Genomic DNA, 16,843 nt, shown 5'->3' on the forward strand with positions numbered 1-16,843 from the left:
AGTTAACATATGTTTGGACTATTTATTGGTTATGCTTGTATAATTTTCAGTATTTTTTTTTTAAGAATTGTTTAGGAGGATTCTTTCACTTTTCTTTTGTGTGTGAAATAAGTAAGATATATTTCGAAAGTTGGCATCGTGGAATGAATCCAGTGGCATGGGATAGACTCCATCCAACTTATAGTGATTTGGCCTGTAGGTCTACAAGCCGGCCCATGTATTATTAATCTAGGATTTTCCCAATTGAGTTTACATTAATAATAATTTTGGGGTTTCCATTTTCTAATTGAGTTTACCATATTATTCGGATCAGACGCGTAAGGAGGGAGACCTGAGCCATAGATGTCCCATGAGATTAGTTAGACTAGACGTGCTCAAAGTGTGATAATGTATTTTTTAAGCGTAAAAAAATTCTTGTCATACGAATATAAATAAAGGCCACGAGACCCACGAGTCGCATTTTTAATGTATATTTTATACCTTGTTTGTATATCGGGTTATCTGGAAGATTAATTAAGAAGATTTCCAACTGCATTTTCTAAAATCAATGATTTAAAGTAGTCGTTTAGGAGTGTTCTATCCAATTAGATGTGTTAATCTAAAAATTAAGACTATTATTTGAAATACATTGGATTTAGAACACTTGAATTGTTTCGTTAATTTCCTTGATTTATTTTAAGAAAACATCGGCCTACAATTTACTTACCGAATAACAACGTTTAGATCTCCATACTCGAAAATCGAATCAGTAAAAAAAAAGTTATACGTTTTTTTTTTTTTTGGACAAACATCATATTCGATCAAATAAAGCATAATGCTTCCGAAGTCCACCAAGTTAACGACTGTGCAAAATGAGGAAGCTTCAGAAAGTATTGAATTTAAAACTGAAACTCAAGTTGCTCAAATGATTGTATAAAATTAGAATATATATATATATATATATATATATATATATATATAATAGTAGATTACAATATACGATAAGGATCGATTGGAAATAATTTAACATGTGACAACGAACTTTATATTTTTATGTAGCCATGCAATGCACGATCAATTTATGAAATAATTAAGGAAATGATAGATTAGTGAAAATCAATTCCATCGTGTCACCCTCTTCACTACTCATGCTCTCGCTCTCTCAATATTAGGAATATACTATTTTTTATATGGTTTATTTCATATTTTGCTAATCATTTGTTACAAGAAATACATGTACAATTTACAAAGAAGACCTTTTATCGAGAGAAAAAAACAAGAAAGAAAGAAGTATATACACAAAAATAAATAAGTTATATAGAAATAAATTATTATATAAAAAACATATCATGATATATTATTTAATAGAGAATTAAATGTTATAAACCTATAAAAACATCGAAAATTGGGTTACAGCCTATATGTTATTATTGTCTATCACACCCGTTTGCCAAGTATACACCAACATAACCACACATACACATAATATAAATGTTTTGTTAGCTACATAAGAATATATATTCATGAACAAACATAAGTTACATGTACAACACCATAACCATCTAATTCTGATGATTTGTTTGCTGGAATCCGGTGTTGACCAGCATTGACCGACGTTGACCAATGTTGACCAAAAATTTTCATTCAAAAGATTTTAAGAAAAGATTGTATGTCTCATCATTTGTTATATACCATATTATAGCTCTTATATAACAAAAGGAAAAATTTGTATATAATAAAATTTTACTACAAAATATTATAACAAATATACATTTTCCTTTTGTATATAACAAATATAATATGGTATATAACAAATATACATTTCCCTTTTGTATATAATAAATATAATATGGTATACAAATGATATGGTATAAAATTAAAAACTAACTTTTGAATTTATGAAAGAAAAATGTATATTTGTTATACTATTTTGTAGTAAAATTTTCTTATATAATATTTTAATAAAGTTATGAAATTATTTTGTCAATTTTTGTTGTTTATGAAAAAAAAAGTTTTGGTCAACACCGGTCAACATCGATCAATGCCGGTTAATACTAGTCAACACCGAATTCCGATAAAGAAAATATCAAAATTAGATGATTATGGTATTATACACATAATTTATGTTTGTTTATGCATATCTATATTACAATAATTTGTGTAGTTAATAAAACATTTATATTTTTTGTATGTGTGTTGATGTGTTGACGTATACTTGCCATACGTAACAATCATTTTTTCTTTCCTTTTTCTCAATCTATTACATTTTTGGCAAGTTTTCTTTTAGACAAACGAGCTTTGTTTATTCAATCTAATTATAGTATACCGAATTCGTCAATCTATTACATTTTTCATGGGTAGAAAAGTTACAAGAAAGCTACGGTATTACAGATTTGGTGAGAATACGAACGATTATTACAAACTTATGGACCAACATTATTAATTTTAAGTTTCAAAAACAAAAATTATTAATTTTATATTGGCCATGTGGTACACAAATGTTATGATATCTTAAAAATAAAATAATAACTAAGCTCTATATATATATATATATAGATCCAGCAGCCTCTCTTCTTCACACACCTAATCTCTTCATCTTCTTCATCACAGTCGTAGTCTCTACAAACAGGTTATTCATCTCTCTCTCTCTCTCTCTCTCTCTTTCATATACTATGTATGTTATTACCTATCTGTTTTCTGAAAATTCTATCAATCAATATTTAATTGATCTTTTCCTATCTCGATTGTTTCATATAATCAATTTGACTCTTGATCGCACAATACAAAGATAGTTGACCAACAACAAGCCGAATCGGTATTGACCGACTTTAAAACACCTGAGTTAGAACTAGAACCGGTTTGGTATTAACTTTGCTTTATTATAGTACGTGTTTATTAATTTCGGTTATACAATATCCATAATAGAACTAGCCAGTACGATGTCTTGGGACGATGGATCGCACGCAAAAGTGAAGAAAGTGCAGCTTACGTTCGATGACGTCATTTACTCAATCCAGGTCACGTACGATGGAACAACCGCTCTTCAATCCCAGCTTCGCGGCTCCGTTGGTCCCAAATCTGCCGAGGTTAGTCCCACAAAAAAAAAAAAAAAAAAAAAAACTTAATCATCAATTTATGTAAACATAAGATTAATGTTTAATTTCATATATATATAAAATCACTCAGTTCATTTTGGATTCGGACGAGTACATAACGGCCCTTTCCGCTTACGGCAAAACCATTGGTACGCAAGAGGTCATAACGGCGTTGACTTTCACAACAAACAAGAGAACTCTTGGACCTTACGGTAACAAATCCGGTTTCCAGATTTCTGCTCCGGAGGCCACCGGTAAACAGATCGCTGGTTTCCTTGGCACCAGTGGCAATGTTCTCAACTCCATCGATGTTCACTATGCTCCCGTACCAACCATTCCACCCCCTGTGAAGAAGCTGGAAGCAAAGGGTGGTGAGACTGGAGCTGTATGGGACGATGGTCATCACGACGATGTTAAAAAGGTTTACGTAGGACAAGGCCAAGATGGTGTAGCAGCTGTCAAGTTTGAATACATTAATGGTTCTGTGGTCGTCACTGGAAATGAACATGGGAAAAGCACAATGCTTGGATTCGAAGAGGTACTCAAAAACATATTTATATTTGTTTTTGCCTTTTCAACAAGTTTCAGTATTCATGACACATTTTCGTCTGTGCAGTTTGAGCTTGAAACAGGTGAATACATAACATCCGTGGAAGGAACCTACGACAAAATCTTCGGAGCTGATAGTGCTTTCGTGACAATGCTTATCTTCAAGACTACCAAAAACAAAACATATGGACCGTTTGGGCTTGAAGGTAGCACACATTTTGAATTCAAGCAGGTAGGTTTCAAGATTGCTGGGTTCCATGGACGAGCTGGTGAGTCTATCAATGCTATTGGAGTTTATTTAGCTCCATTAGGCATCATCCCTTTGACTCCTGCAACACCATCCAAAAAGCTAGAAGCATTTGGTAGTGAGGGAGGAACTCTATGGGATGATGGTGTTTTCGACGGTGTGAGAAAAGTGTCTGTAGGACAAGCACAAGATGGTGTAGGAGTTGTCCAGTTTGTGTATGAGAAAGGATCTGAAGTTATAGTAGGAAAAGAACGTGGAAAACCCACATTGCTTGGATTTGAAGAGGTACATTTAATCAGTTTCTGCTTCTTTAATATTTTAACCGTATAGGTTTTGTTTTTTTTTGTCATCTTAACAAGTTTCAGTTTTGTTATGTTTTGTGTTTCTTTAATTGCAGTTGGAGCTTGACTATCCAAGTGAATACATTACGGCAGTTGAAGGCACCTACGATGTAATCTTTGGGAGTGAAAGTCCAGTTATAACTATGCTTAGGTTCAAGACTAATAAGCAAACCTCTATTCCCTTTGGACTTGAAGCTGGCACACCCTTTGTACTCAAAGAGGAAGGCCACAAGATCGTTGGCTTCCATGGAAGAGCCGGTGATATGCTTCACAAATTTGGCGTCCATGTCCTGCCAATCACCAACTGATCATCATGGAAATCTTTTGATGATGGTTAATTTATAAACTTTAATTGAATAAGCTGATTCTACTTTACTTGTTTCTTGTTGGTTTACTGCTTCAAATGTTTCAGGTCTTGTCTTTGTGTTGTTTGTTCTCTCTTTGATGGATTTTTGTGATCCAATTTAATAAAAGAAGTTTGTTCAGAGTATTACCCTAGTTCATTGAATAATATATGTAGCACTTTATAAAAACGAGAGGATTTTAAAACTACAACGAAGAAACCTCTTTATTAAGAGTAGAATCGATGCAACACTAACATACATTACTCTTGACTCTTGAGAAAAAACCAAATACAGCACCAGACAACACAACTCCATAAACTCACAACATAGTCTTATTAGAATTCTCGGGATATCAGATTGGTTTCACATCAGTTAGCTATGGGCGCAACATTGACTCCAAGTTTGTAAAGATAGTCACCAGCTTGTCCATTGAAACCAACGATTTTGTGGTCTTTCTTCTCCAGCACGAATTCAGTTCCTCCCTCGAGTCCGTACGGGAAAGATGTTCTCTTGTTTGTCTTGAACTTAAGCGAGATGATGACCGGCGCTTCTACACCATAGATCTTGTCATAGTATCCCGACACAGCTATGATGTATTCATCTGGTCCAAGCAAAAACTGCACATTATGCAACCAAATTCAAAATTCAAGACTTTAGCTTAGGTTTTAAAATAACTTTAACGAAAGACAAGATTTGAAGATCAAATCAAGAAGAAGAAAAAAAAAACCTCCTCTGCCCCAAGCAATGACTTCTTCCCGTGATCACTTCCAAGGACAGGTTTTGATGCCTTTTCATAGTCAGCCTTGAAATAAGTCACACAAGAGTCACCTTGTCCAACATATATCTTCTTGACACCATCATGAACACCATCATCCCAAGCAACTCCACCATCTCCGCCTTGTGCTGGAATAGTATTGGAAGATGGAGTCAATGGTGTGGACGAAGGAACAATATAAACTCCTAAAGAATGGATCAGATTGCTCGAACTTCCATGGAATCCAACGATCTTGCCGCATCCTAGCTCAGCTGCTTCTCCAGAGGTTAGTCCAAATGGCTGAGAAATTTTGCCTTTGAACGTCTTGAATACAAGAGCTGTGATGATCTCTGTTGGTGACCCGAAAAGTTTCTCGTAGTAAACTTTCACAGATGTGATGTAGTCTTCCGGATCGATCTCAAACTGCAAAACCCATCAACATTATTTGAAAAAAAAAAAAAAAACAATTTAGTGCAATAACAAGAACACAAACTATTATGTACCTCCTCTGTTCCAAGTAGTGTCTTCTTCCCATGTTCAAATGATACAATCTTACCATCTTTCTCGTAATCAAACTTGACATAAACCACACCAGAGTCACCTTGTCCGACATAAACTTTCTTTACATTGTCGTAAGCACCACCATCGTCCCATACATCTCCTCCACGGCCACCTTGAGCTTCCAATTTGGTTGGACCACCTGATACCGGCGGAGTCACCGGCGTGGTTGATGGTATTATATAGGCTCCTAACGAATGAATCAAATGGCTTGAACTTCCATGAAAACCAACGATTTTGCCACCTCCTAGCTCAGCTTCTTGTCCAGAGACTAATCCAAAAGGCTGAGAAGTTTTGCCTTTGAATGTCTTAAAGATTAGAGCCGTGACGATCTCTACCGGTGATCCAAAGAGCTTCTCGTAGTAAAATTTCACTGATGTGATGTAATCTTCTGGATCAAGCACAAACTAAGCAACGGAAACAAAAAAAATGATCATGTTAGTGACAAAGAAACTCTCTAATAACAAACAACAAGAAAGATTAAAAAAAATGTTTTCTACCTCCTCTGTTCCGAGTAGCGTCACCTTCCCATGTTCGCGTGATACGATTTTGCCGTCTTTCTGGTAATCAAACTTGACGTAAACCACACCAGAATCACCTTGACCAACATACACTTTCTTGACGTTTTCGTAAGCACCACCATCGTCCCATTCTTCTCCTCCACGACCACCTTGCGCTTCCAATTTTGTCGCCATTTTTTTCTTCTTAACCTATAGTTTTCGTAACCATCTTAGAAACTGTAAACGGAAAACCATAGCAGAAGAGCCATGAACATACACTAATTCAAGCACTTTCATGATGATGAAACTAATCTAAGTGGATCAGGACTATACAAGTTAGCTTCCACTAGAACATCTCTTTAAACAATATTATCATGTTCTCATAAATTCATATTTTATATTTTTCCTAACTAGTAAAAATATTAAAAGAAAAAACGAAAAGGAGTAAAAATGAAGAGAGAATTATAACCTTTGGATGTGAGAAATGGAGATGAAGATATTAATGTTTGGGATTTTGCTGTATATATAAACACTCTTGAATATGAACATTAATTTTTTTTTGCTTTTTTTTTTATATTCATTAATTCACCATTGTTAACCACTTTCTTTTTTTCGGAAAAGCTTCATAGTTTAACCAACTCGTGCTTCACGAGGGATGAATGTTTTGATTAGTTAGAAATGTTCACCAAACAACACTGAACAGTGAACATATGGTATTTTGCATGCCAAAAATATAACATATTTTTTTTCTTTGATAAAAAAGAATCTTTTTTTTTACCTAAATATAGTTCATGGCTCCGTAATAAGAATTGATATAGACTATAGTTTTTTTTTTGCTAAAGTGCAAATATCATATAAATGAAAGTTTGATATAGACTATAGTTCGTGGCTTTCGAGTTACAAAAGCACCTCATGACATGAACACAATGAATGGGCTCATGGCTCCGTTCACCACATGGTAAAACTCACATGATTCATCTATATGTCTCAAATCCCCCAATTATACCCACGGAACCGTTATAACTCGTTGTTCACATATCAAATTGTTCGCTCCTAATATTTTTCTTTTAGAGTTAAATGATTGATTGGGGAGGGAACTTTTAAAGTCTAAAATTTAACCAATCAAGTTAAATCGATTTTATAATCTGAAAAATACTTACATCCTATTTTTCGGTATTTTTTGTTCTAAAGACAGTAAATATGGGGTTTTTTTTTTCTTTTTGGCAAGTCACAGAAGCTTCACATCCAACCATTAGGAAGCCAATTGCCTCCAAATCATGTCAACAACAAAAAAAGACGTAATGTCATTCCTTGCTATTTGATTGTATCATCCAAATAATATATTTTGTCATTTGAGTCTCAATGTTAGTTAGGATTTATGTTTGCAATGAGTTGAGCGTAGCGTTGTGTCTAATATTGCGTGGTAATCATACTTTTATTTTGGAAATACTTTGCCAACAAAATTCGATTTCCAACTACATTTACCGGACAATATCATAAGAACGATATTTCTTTAGGCTTAATTCTGTTTTTACATACTCTTTTATCAATCTTATGTATATTTACTTTTACGTGATAAACTAAAAAATATAAAGGTTAAAACTATTGTGATACTCGTTTTTTACTATACTGAAAGGTGAAAGCTATGATGACTTCGACATATGCCCCCTCACCCCCTCCCACTTGCATTAGTTTTTTTTATCTTCCTTTTTTTTTAACTTCAAACATTCCATTATATTAAGATTAAAGGATTACATGCTTCCCTTTAAAGAAAACTAAACATACATGTATAAGCTTACACAGCAAGATAAATAACTTAGACATGTACTCAAAGACAACAACCAAACTTTAAAACTAGACATAAAACCAAAAGCACTACAAGCTAAATATAAGGGATCCAAAGTCCTGAAGATAGCCAGTTCCCACACTAAGGTAAGGCCACTCGGATTGGTGGATAGCAGTCCATTGCCAAATGAAATGACTAGGGACTCATAATGACCAGATCGCTGATCGCATAACGACACATTGCCCCACTTGGATTAATAGCTGATAAAAAAAGTTATGATCAAAAAAGTGTATCGTATGCCCCCACTCGGTGATAATGATTGATGCAGATATACAATTTCTTTATATGATTCTCTTCTCTCCCACTCATGAAATTGTATATCTGCATTATTTTCATGGGTTTTAAAATTTTTTATAATATAAACTATCTGGGCCAGAATAATTGGGCCTATATTAGTAAGATCCAGTCAACGTAATTAGAAAGCCTTTATCGTTGGCTTCTCTCTCTCTATTCAGCTCTGACTCGGCATCTCTCTCTCTGTCTCTGTCTTCTCCCGTCGTCAGCAACAAACGCCGGTACTCATCTGGCCGATCTAGGGTTTCGCAGTCGCCATGTACCGCACGGCAGCTTCACGAGCTAAGGCCCTTAAGGTCATTGTCTTACTCCAACTTTTTCATTAAATTTGGTTGTTTTTTTTTATAGGAAAACGCTTGAGTTGTGTGTGAACAATTTGTATGATTCAGTATGTTTGGATTTGGTTTAAAGGGTCTCTTAGATTCTTATAGATCTTGATTCAACTCTATCTTTATGATTTCATGCTTTTTAAGATTTACTAAATGATCTCTGTTTCCAAAGTTCTAATTTTTATCAATGTTAAATTCTCAATCTTTAGTTTTTAGATTCTCCTACATTTTGGATGAAAGTATCTATCTTGCAATCAATTTGTCCCAACTGAGACAAAAGCTTAACAATGCATAGGGTTTGTGTGTGTTACAGGGCATTCTTAACCACAATTTGCGGGCTTCTCGCTATGCAAGTTCTAGTGCTGTTGCAGCGAGTTCTTCTTCTACATCAGGTTTCTTCAGCTGGCTAACTGGGGGATCCTCTAGTTCGCTTCCTCCGATGGACATTCCCTTGGCTGGTGTCTCACTTCCACCACCACTCGCTGATCATGTTGCCCCTGAAAAACTTAAGACCACTACTCTTTCCAATGGTCTTAAAATCGCCACTGAGATGTCTTCGGTGAGTGCTTCTTTTGTAGTAATCCCAAACATCAACTTCTTGGTGAAACTATTGAGATTGCAAAGTGATTTTGATTTTGTGATTTTTTTTAGAATCCAGCGGCTTCCATTGGTTTATACGTTGATTGTGGTTCGATTTATGAGACGCCTTATTCCCGTGGAGCTACACACTTGCTTGAAAGGATGGCTTTCAAGAGTACATTAAACAGAAGCCATTTTCGCCTTGTAAGGGAGATTGAGGCTATGGGAGGTAATACTTCAGCCTCTGCATCACGAGAGCAGATGGGTTACACAATCGATGCTCTCAAAACCTATGTTCCTGAAATGGTTGAAGTGCTTATTGATAGTGTGAGGAACCCTGCTTTCTTGGATTGGGAAGTGAATGAAGAGGTAATAAATGTCATGTTGCATTAATCTCACACAAAAACCAAAGCAAAGCTTCTTTGTTTTTGACGTTCCGTTCCTATCGTTTTTTTTTCTTCTGGCAGCTCAGAAAAATGAAGGTGGAGATTGGAGAATTTGAAAAGAATCCTATGGGCTTTCTCTTGGAGGCGGTTCATTCTGCTGGTTACTCTGGGGCTCTGGCAAATCCGTTGTACGCACCTGAATCTATTGCATTGACTGGAGACGTCTTGGAGGAGTTTGTTTCTGTAAGGACCTTCAACACAAGAGATAATTGCATGCTTCTCTGTAATTAGGAATATTAGCTTTTGGTTAGTTATTGCGTGTAAGTGGCTTTCTTCTCATTTTAGTATTGAAATTTCAGGAGAATTACACTGCTGCACGAATGGTACTAGCAGCTAGTGGAGTTGATCATGAAGAACTTCTAAAAGTGGTTGAGCCATTACTCTCTGACCTTCCTAATGTAACCCGAGCAGCGGAGCCAAAGTCTCAATATGTCGGTGGAGATTTCCGTAAACATACTGGTGGAGAGGTGCTAATATGATTTATATATGTTGTGTTCCTTTCAATGGGCTTCTTTGAGTGTTCCTCATTTCTTTCTTCTTTTTGTCTCATTCTCAGGCTACACATTTTGCGCTTGCTTTTGAAGTGCCAGGATGGAATAACGAGAAGGAAGCTATTATTGCAACTGTTCTTCAGGTGCCTAACTCAAATACTTTACTTGATCTTTTCACATGCAAAGATATAATGTATGGAAGATCTAATTCTTACTAGATGCTTATGGGAGGAGGTGGCTCATTCTCTGCGGGAGGCCCTGGAAAGGGAATGCACTCTTCGCTCTGTAAGTCTCTGGATGTGTTTTCTTTCTACTAGCGGCTCCTCCTAGTTTTTTAAACTCTCATGTTTTTTTTATCGTAAGTTCATTTAGTTAGTCATCATGATGATAAACATGATAATCCTTATTGTCTGGATGCAGATCTTAACATTTTGAACAAATATCCGGAGGTTCAATCATGCACCGCATTCAGTAGCGTCTTTAACAATACCGGATTATTTGGAATCTATGGTTGCACGGTGAGTTAGTTGTTGATTATTATCGGCTTTAAGCACGGTATCTACGATATGTGAGTTTGCTTACAATTTTTTGGGGTTGCAGAGTCCTGGCTTTGCTTCGGAGGGAATTCAATTAGTAGCTGCTGAAATAGAAAATGTTGCTGGAGGATATTGTATACATATTTTCCTAAGATTTCTTCCTCTCTATTGTTGAAACTTACATATATAAACCATACTATTTACTTTGGTTTTTTAGCAGTTGATCAGAAACATCTTGATCGGGCCAAGGCAGCAACGAAATCTGCGATTCTGATGAATCTTGAATCTCGGGTAGGTTCACTCATGACTTTCCACCTTTTCTTTTTTAAGCCATGAGTGTGAGACTTTATAATGGAATTTTAAACTGTTTTGTGTGATTGGCTTGCAGATGATTGCAGCAGAAGACATAGGTAGACAGATACTTACATATGGAGAGAGGTACATTACACACGTCCCAACCTCTATACTGGTTAATAGTATATAACCAGACATTTTTTTAACCGTGTTTTATGTTTTTACCTAACACATTTGCAGGAAATCAGTTGACCAATTCTTGAATACAGTAGACGAACTCACCTTACAGGACATTGCAGATTTCACTAGCAAGGTTATAACAAAGCCTTTGACGATGGCATCTTTCGGAGAAGGTAATGAACAAAACATATCATTTCACTTTTTCATCCTTTTTTACAAACTTAATCCAAATTTTGGTTTGGTGACAGTGTTGAATGTTCCAAGCTATGACTCTGTAAGCAAAAGATTTCATTGAAGCTAAAAGAAGCAATAAGATCTTTTGCATCAGAAGATAGTGAGTTTGGGACCTGTAAAATAAAGAAAGAAAGCCTTCGTTTTTTTTTTGGAGATATCTCACAAGTCTCCAATCTCTATTGTCTTTGCTTATTTTTGTCTCTTCGGTTCGTAAATAATGTGGATTGATACGTTTACCAACTTTTTCCAGCTTCAGTTTCAATTTAAGAATGTTGGGAAACATAGGCCATTAAAGATAGACCAAGTCTAAATACTTAAAATCATAAAATGTTTTGAAAGTATTATCAACATTATGATGAATACAATTGTATCTCTTTTTGGCTCCTGTTTACATTCTAAACTATGATTAAGGTTGTTTAATTACAGAAAACCTTAATCAAAAAGGCTATATGAGGGAATCTTTTTGGCAGATTACGAGGTAAATTATTTTACTGCTTATCAAAAGCCGTTGATGTGTTATTTTATTCTAAGTTTTGGGTTTCAGAAGAACGAATATGATGACGTAAACACGTATCGGCATGAACCAATCATATCCCGTGGTGGTTTTTAAAATGATTACTATAAGATATAGTCATAGAGTAGAAAACATTACAAACAAAAAAAAAGATTTTGAAAAAATTTCACAATAATGATAACGTCATGTCGTACTTGTCTGACGCTACATGGATTCCAAATTTATTGCAAATTTCAACCTCATCTCGTCATCATATTTAGCTATTAATTATAATATCTCCTCTCGATTACTCACAGCTTTGAATTTCAAATTCTCCAATACCAATAACTAAATTCAATTTTACCTTAGATTATACTGTATAACCTTAAACCTTTTGGCGATGTACATGAAATTTTTTGTTCTATGTAGTAGTTTCTTACTTCTCTAATGGATGAGAGCAATGCCATGGTGAAGAGGTCGTATGTACTAGTAGATGACTAGATATTTTTTTTTTATTTTTTCCCAAAAGCAAACATTTACAAAAGTAAAGAACCCGAAAAAAAAGGGAAAAAATAAAATAAAAAAGAAGAGAAAAATTAAAAGTCCTCAATGAAAAAAGTCAAAAGCTATGACGATATTTCCTTTAAGGACGAAAATAACGTTTCTTACTAATTATAGAATCTAGCGTCCTGAAGAAACTGATGATCATTCGAACATGGAGAGCGTTGCTGTGGTTGCGTTTGCGTTGGCGTTTGCAGTTGTGGTTGTACCATCCTCACGCCGCTAACGCTACTCCTAGCCGCCATAATCTCATCAAGTGACAATCTTTTTCGATCAGGACGTTGTCTCGGTGCACTATGCGAACGCACCTTAGCTTTAAACGACTGCGTATTAGCCATATAGCTTGGTGTCATCATACCAGGATAGCTCGGCCTAAAACAAGCGTCTCTGCAAACGCTTTTCGCCGGTGAGGGCGGTGTGTAGTAGTGATGGTTATTTGAGAATCTTGGAGTGTTTTGAGCAGTAGGATACTTGCATTTTTCTCCCGGAAAACTCCATTCGAGATCTTTGCCTTGATAGATGAAATCATCTCCACACTCGGATACAGCCACACTCATTCTCTTGGATCTTGATTTCGTCTTGCAAGTGTCAATCTCCACAATCTTGGGACTGGTCTCATCATACGCAATATTGTTGTTGTTGCTCTGTTTCTCAACAGAGATTGATATCCTCTTGCTATGGATTTCACTTCTTGAATCGTCTAACCTCTCCTGTTATATAATCAACCAATTCAAGAACATTAGTTAGACTATATAGACTAAGTTAAAAACAAAAATGACTAGAAGAAATGAACGGTTATTACAAGTGAGTGTCGAGGATGAAACATGTTGTTGTTGTCTCTGATGAGAGAGCGGTTGATGCGTTGAGAACGAACGCTAGTTTGAGCTCTAATGAGAGCGTGCATGCTATGAAGCGTTTCGGCGGCGCGTTTGCGGACTAAGTATCCTCTCACCAAAGCTTGTAGCTTCACTAGACCTTTCAATGCTCGTAACGCTTTCCTCGCCTATAAACAAAAAAATTAATGTAGACCCAAATAAAATCAATCAAAAATCACATTAAGCGGTTTAATCTGAAAAAAGAAAAGAAAGAATATACAAAAAAAAATTCTTGAAATTAGCAAAGGTGTGTGTGTGTCTTGTACTGTTACATTAACGAAGATGTGTAAGGAGCAAGTAAAGTACAGACATACTTTCTTAAGTTTTGTCGAATCTAAACGATACCCACATGGCACAATTCCATCTTTTTGTGTCAACAAAACAAAAGAGGTTTATAGAAATTTACCAAATAACCCTTGAAGACTGATTGGATTTTCACGGCGGCCCACCGCTCCATTGTGGTCCCGGTAACTCCACTCCTGCCGGAATATCCTCCGCTTCTTCCATTACTTGTTAACCTCACCACCGCTACGGCAGCTTGAGCAGCTGCAACCGCTGCGTCTGCTGCTGCGGCTGTGGCGGCAGCAACCGCAATGGCGTGTTTGCTCTGTTCTTTGTCTGTTTCCGCCAGGTAAGTTCTGAGCCAGACTGAGTCTGCTTGGAAAACTTTCCGGTGAACGTCTGACCCACCAGCTATTCCTCCACCGTCACCGGAGACACGGTTCTCTTTCTCTTTGCTCTTCTTCATACCGAAGATACCCTTGAACCATCTCGCAGCTCTACCCATCTTTGTTCTTCCACTTCGAACTTTTAAAGAACACGGTCAAAGATGTTTTCTTGAAACGATTTAAAGAGATGAAAAGATTCAGAGGTGACGGACAAATCACAAACACCTAGAAGAACTTTTTCGTATGCAAAGAAATGAAGAGGAAAAACAAATTTTACGGCACTGAAACTGAAGACAAAGTGTGATGTTTTGTGAAAGGAGAACTGTTAAAAAAAAAGATAAGAAGAACTTCAAGAAAGAGAGAGAGAGAGAGAGAGAGAGAGAGAGTGATGGATAGGTTCTTGAAAAATAAATATATCAAGTAACAAACCATTTATATATAAAGTGTTATTTGAATTTAAACTTGAGCAAAGGACAAATGAGTTGATTATAAAAACTAAGTTCTGTACATTTGCTATGGAGAATTTTGTTTTTAAATGCACCGTTTGGTAAAAGAAGGCTAAAAACTTTTGATTATACGATATAGCTTCAAATATAAGGTACCGTATTTTATAATTCGAAAACTGATTAACAATATATTAAAAAAGGTTAAGCGTCAGGTTTAAGGTAACTTGCTTTATTCAGCAAAATATTTTGTTTCTCAAGAAATATTACTACTATGAAGGAAAAAGATGGGATACAGCTACTATCTCTAGTTCTGTAATTGTAAGACAAACAGTTACTTCATTTGAAAATAGTCAAAATACCTTGAATTTCAATTTCAATGAACTGACAACAGTTGTAATCATCCTTTTTGAAACACGAAAAGTAGGAATCATTTACTCAGAAAATTTTGAAAAAAAAAAATGTTAAGAGAAATACTGTAAATAGGGATTTACAGAATATTTTTTTAACACAGTGTCTAGATTTTAGGGCTGTGAATAATTATTGTTTTGAAAAGGATAGGAAGAAAGAAGTAAGGTAAAATATTTATAATAAAATAAAAAGATCTGACACAACCTCGTGAAGAACTGAATTACAAGACAAAATGATGTCATGGAGAGACAAAAGATGGAGCGCTCCCTAATTTTCTATTAATCGATCTTTTTTTCACTATTATGGTTTTTTTAAAAACTATGCAAAAAATATAAATTCAAGCCACAACGGAACACGGATCTGCAGACAAACAATGAAGACGAGCAGAGTAATTTATATATTTTTTTTTTTACTTACAGATTGAAACTATAAATAAACTCACCTTCTTCAAAGATTCAAAAGTGTTGTGGTGATGTCTCTCTGCGTCTTTAGCAATTTGTTAAGTTATAGTATATTGAGTAATATAAAAAAAAATTGTCTTTATGGAGCATTGTGTTCTTACTCGGTTTTAGAGATACCCTTCTCGTAAATCCCGTTGTTACTTAACTTAATTATTCCCATTTCCTTTCCTCAACCCATAATCCCTTTTTTATTTATTACAATATATACACTATGTAAATTTACATGCTAACTTAAATAGAAACTTTTTTCTTAAGGTAAAGAGATCTTATGGATTTCGAAACATAATCACTAATTTATCCGTTTGATTTGGTATTAAAGCGTATATTACGCTACATTGATTTGTCTTGACTTATTTCTAAAATCAAGCCTGGTTTACAAATGGAATGAGATCATGAGAAGTTTTGAATCTACAATATACTTGTATATATATATGTGGTCGTGGTCGACGAACGTTGACTTGACTAAGCTGTTTCCATCATTATAGCTAAGGTTTATGCTCGTGTCGAGAAGTGTGGCTTGGTAAGGAACGAATATGTGAATCTGGAAACTATAATAAAAAGTTGAAACTTTATGAATTAATGATGAGTTTCTGTTACCAATCAAAGAAGGCAGTAGTAGTAGTAGTAGTATCGGGGTTTGTCTACTACCTCGAGAAATGAAGTTAACTTTGTGAAACAATGTACCTTTTTAACGTTTTTATTTGTACTATTTTTTTGGGTGTGATTGATTTGGTTTTGGGTACAAAGTCATACTAATTTTAGATTCCTAGAGTCGTTATAGAAATTCCACGGTTGCAAAGTTGTATAAATTGATCAATAACTTCGTTCACCGTGACAAACAATTTTTTTTTTTTACCATACCACATTGTACCTTTCTTATTTATCAGGAATACCTAGATTCGTGACAAGACTATTTCCTTAGTTCGATCTGAGTATTATTAGGTGAGACGTAATAACAAGATTAAAATAAAATAGTTTTTGGCAAGAGTTTAAGACGATATGATCAACTCAGCAGAAATCGAATATAATTATTAAAGTGGATTTAGCATGCTCCATATCAATATGGCTATACGAGAAGAGTCACGATTTAATATTTTGGCCTGCAAAAAAGCTTTCGGAACTACAATTGTTCTCCCACGATGTACAAATTATTTGTCGTTTAAGGTTGAGTTTCGTATTTTTTTTTTTCCTTTAATTTGGTTTGAGTTCAGGCCGATTCAACTAGTCCATTTTTTTTTTTGACAGCATTCAGTTAATCCACCTTAAACGACAATAATGTAGTTCGGTTTTGTTTTAGGTCAGTGTGTTTCAATGTGGTTTGTTTTGGAGTTAGTT

At 35.2% G+C, this 16,843-nt stretch overlaps 4 protein-coding genes across 7 annotated transcripts; 2 read left to right on the plus strand and 2 right to left on the minus strand.

The window, feature by feature from the left end:
* Positions 1–2,369: 2,369 nt before the first annotated feature.
* LOC104781361 (jacalin-related lectin 34) lies at positions 2,370–4,701 on the plus strand. 2 transcript variants are annotated; one of them, XM_087507382.1, is made up of 6 exons: positions 2,562–2,608; positions 2,768–2,794; positions 2,905–3,065; positions 3,166–3,612; positions 3,691–4,155; positions 4,268–4,701. In XM_087507382.1, exons 3-6 carry the CDS (start codon positions 2,919–2,921, stop codon positions 4,517–4,519), a joined length of 1,311 nt encoding a protein of 436 aa, XP_087363508.1. In that variant the 5' UTR covers positions 2,562–2,608; positions 2,768–2,794; positions 2,905–2,918; the 3' UTR covers positions 4,520–4,701. The 2 variants fall into 2 exon arrangements, with proteins under 2 accessions (XP_087363503.1, XP_087363508.1); XM_087507377.1 differs by lacking the exon at positions 2,768–2,794 and having other exon boundaries at positions 2,370–2,608.
* Positions 4,702–4,752: 51 nt separating this feature from the next.
* LOC104781376 (jacalin-related lectin 35) lies at positions 4,753–7,047 on the minus strand. 2 transcript variants are annotated; one of them, XM_010506042.2, is made up of 5 exons: positions 6,837–7,047; positions 6,368–6,577; positions 5,813–6,274; positions 5,283–5,732; positions 4,753–5,172 (listed from the first exon to the last, which is right to left on the minus strand). In XM_010506042.2, the coding sequence occupies exons 2-5, from the start codon at positions 6,560–6,562 to the stop codon at positions 4,924–4,926; spliced, it is 1,356 nt and encodes a 451-aa protein (XP_010504344.1). In that variant the 5' UTR covers positions 6,563–6,577; positions 6,837–7,047; the 3' UTR covers positions 4,753–4,923. The 2 variants fall into 2 exon arrangements, with proteins under 2 accessions (XP_010504344.1, XP_019102207.1); XM_019246662.2 differs by having other exon boundaries at positions 6,368–6,604; positions 6,837–6,962.
* Positions 7,048–8,530: 1,483 nt separating this feature from the next.
* LOC104781384 (putative mitochondrial-processing peptidase subunit alpha-2, chloroplastic/mitochondrial) lies at positions 8,531–11,876 on the plus strand. 2 transcript variants are annotated; one of them, XM_010506054.3, is made up of 13 exons: positions 8,531–8,803; positions 9,150–9,395; positions 9,488–9,784; positions 9,883–10,044; positions 10,161–10,328; positions 10,418–10,495; positions 10,571–10,637; positions 10,773–10,870; positions 10,953–11,022; positions 11,106–11,179; positions 11,277–11,326; positions 11,423–11,535; positions 11,611–11,876. In XM_010506054.3, the coding sequence occupies exons 1-13, from the start codon at positions 8,765–8,767 to the stop codon at positions 11,655–11,657; spliced, it is 1,509 nt and encodes a 502-aa protein (XP_010504356.1). In that variant the 5' UTR covers positions 8,531–8,764; the 3' UTR covers positions 11,658–11,876. The 2 variants fall into 2 exon arrangements, with proteins under 2 accessions (XP_010504356.1, XP_010504362.1); XM_010506060.3 differs by having other exon boundaries at positions 11,109–11,179.
* Positions 11,877–12,583: 707 nt separating this feature from the next.
* Positions 12,584–14,771, minus strand: LOC104781401 (protein IQ-domain 26). Its single transcript, XM_010506072.3, has 3 exons — positions 13,932–14,771; positions 13,453–13,653; positions 12,584–13,360 (listed from the first exon to the last, which is right to left on the minus strand). Exons 1-3 carry the CDS (start codon positions 14,310–14,312, stop codon positions 12,758–12,760), a joined length of 1,185 nt encoding a protein of 394 aa, XP_010504374.2. The 5' UTR covers positions 14,313–14,771; the 3' UTR covers positions 12,584–12,757.
* Between the last annotated feature and the right edge of the window lie 2,072 nt (positions 14,772–16,843).

The sequence above is a fragment of the Camelina sativa genome, chromosome 1, assembly GCF_030686135.1.
Source record: "Camelina sativa cultivar CO46 ecotype springtype chromosome 1, ASM3068613v1".
In the NCBI taxonomy this organism is placed as follows: domain Eukaryota; kingdom Viridiplantae; phylum Streptophyta; class Magnoliopsida; order Brassicales; family Brassicaceae; genus Camelina; species Camelina sativa.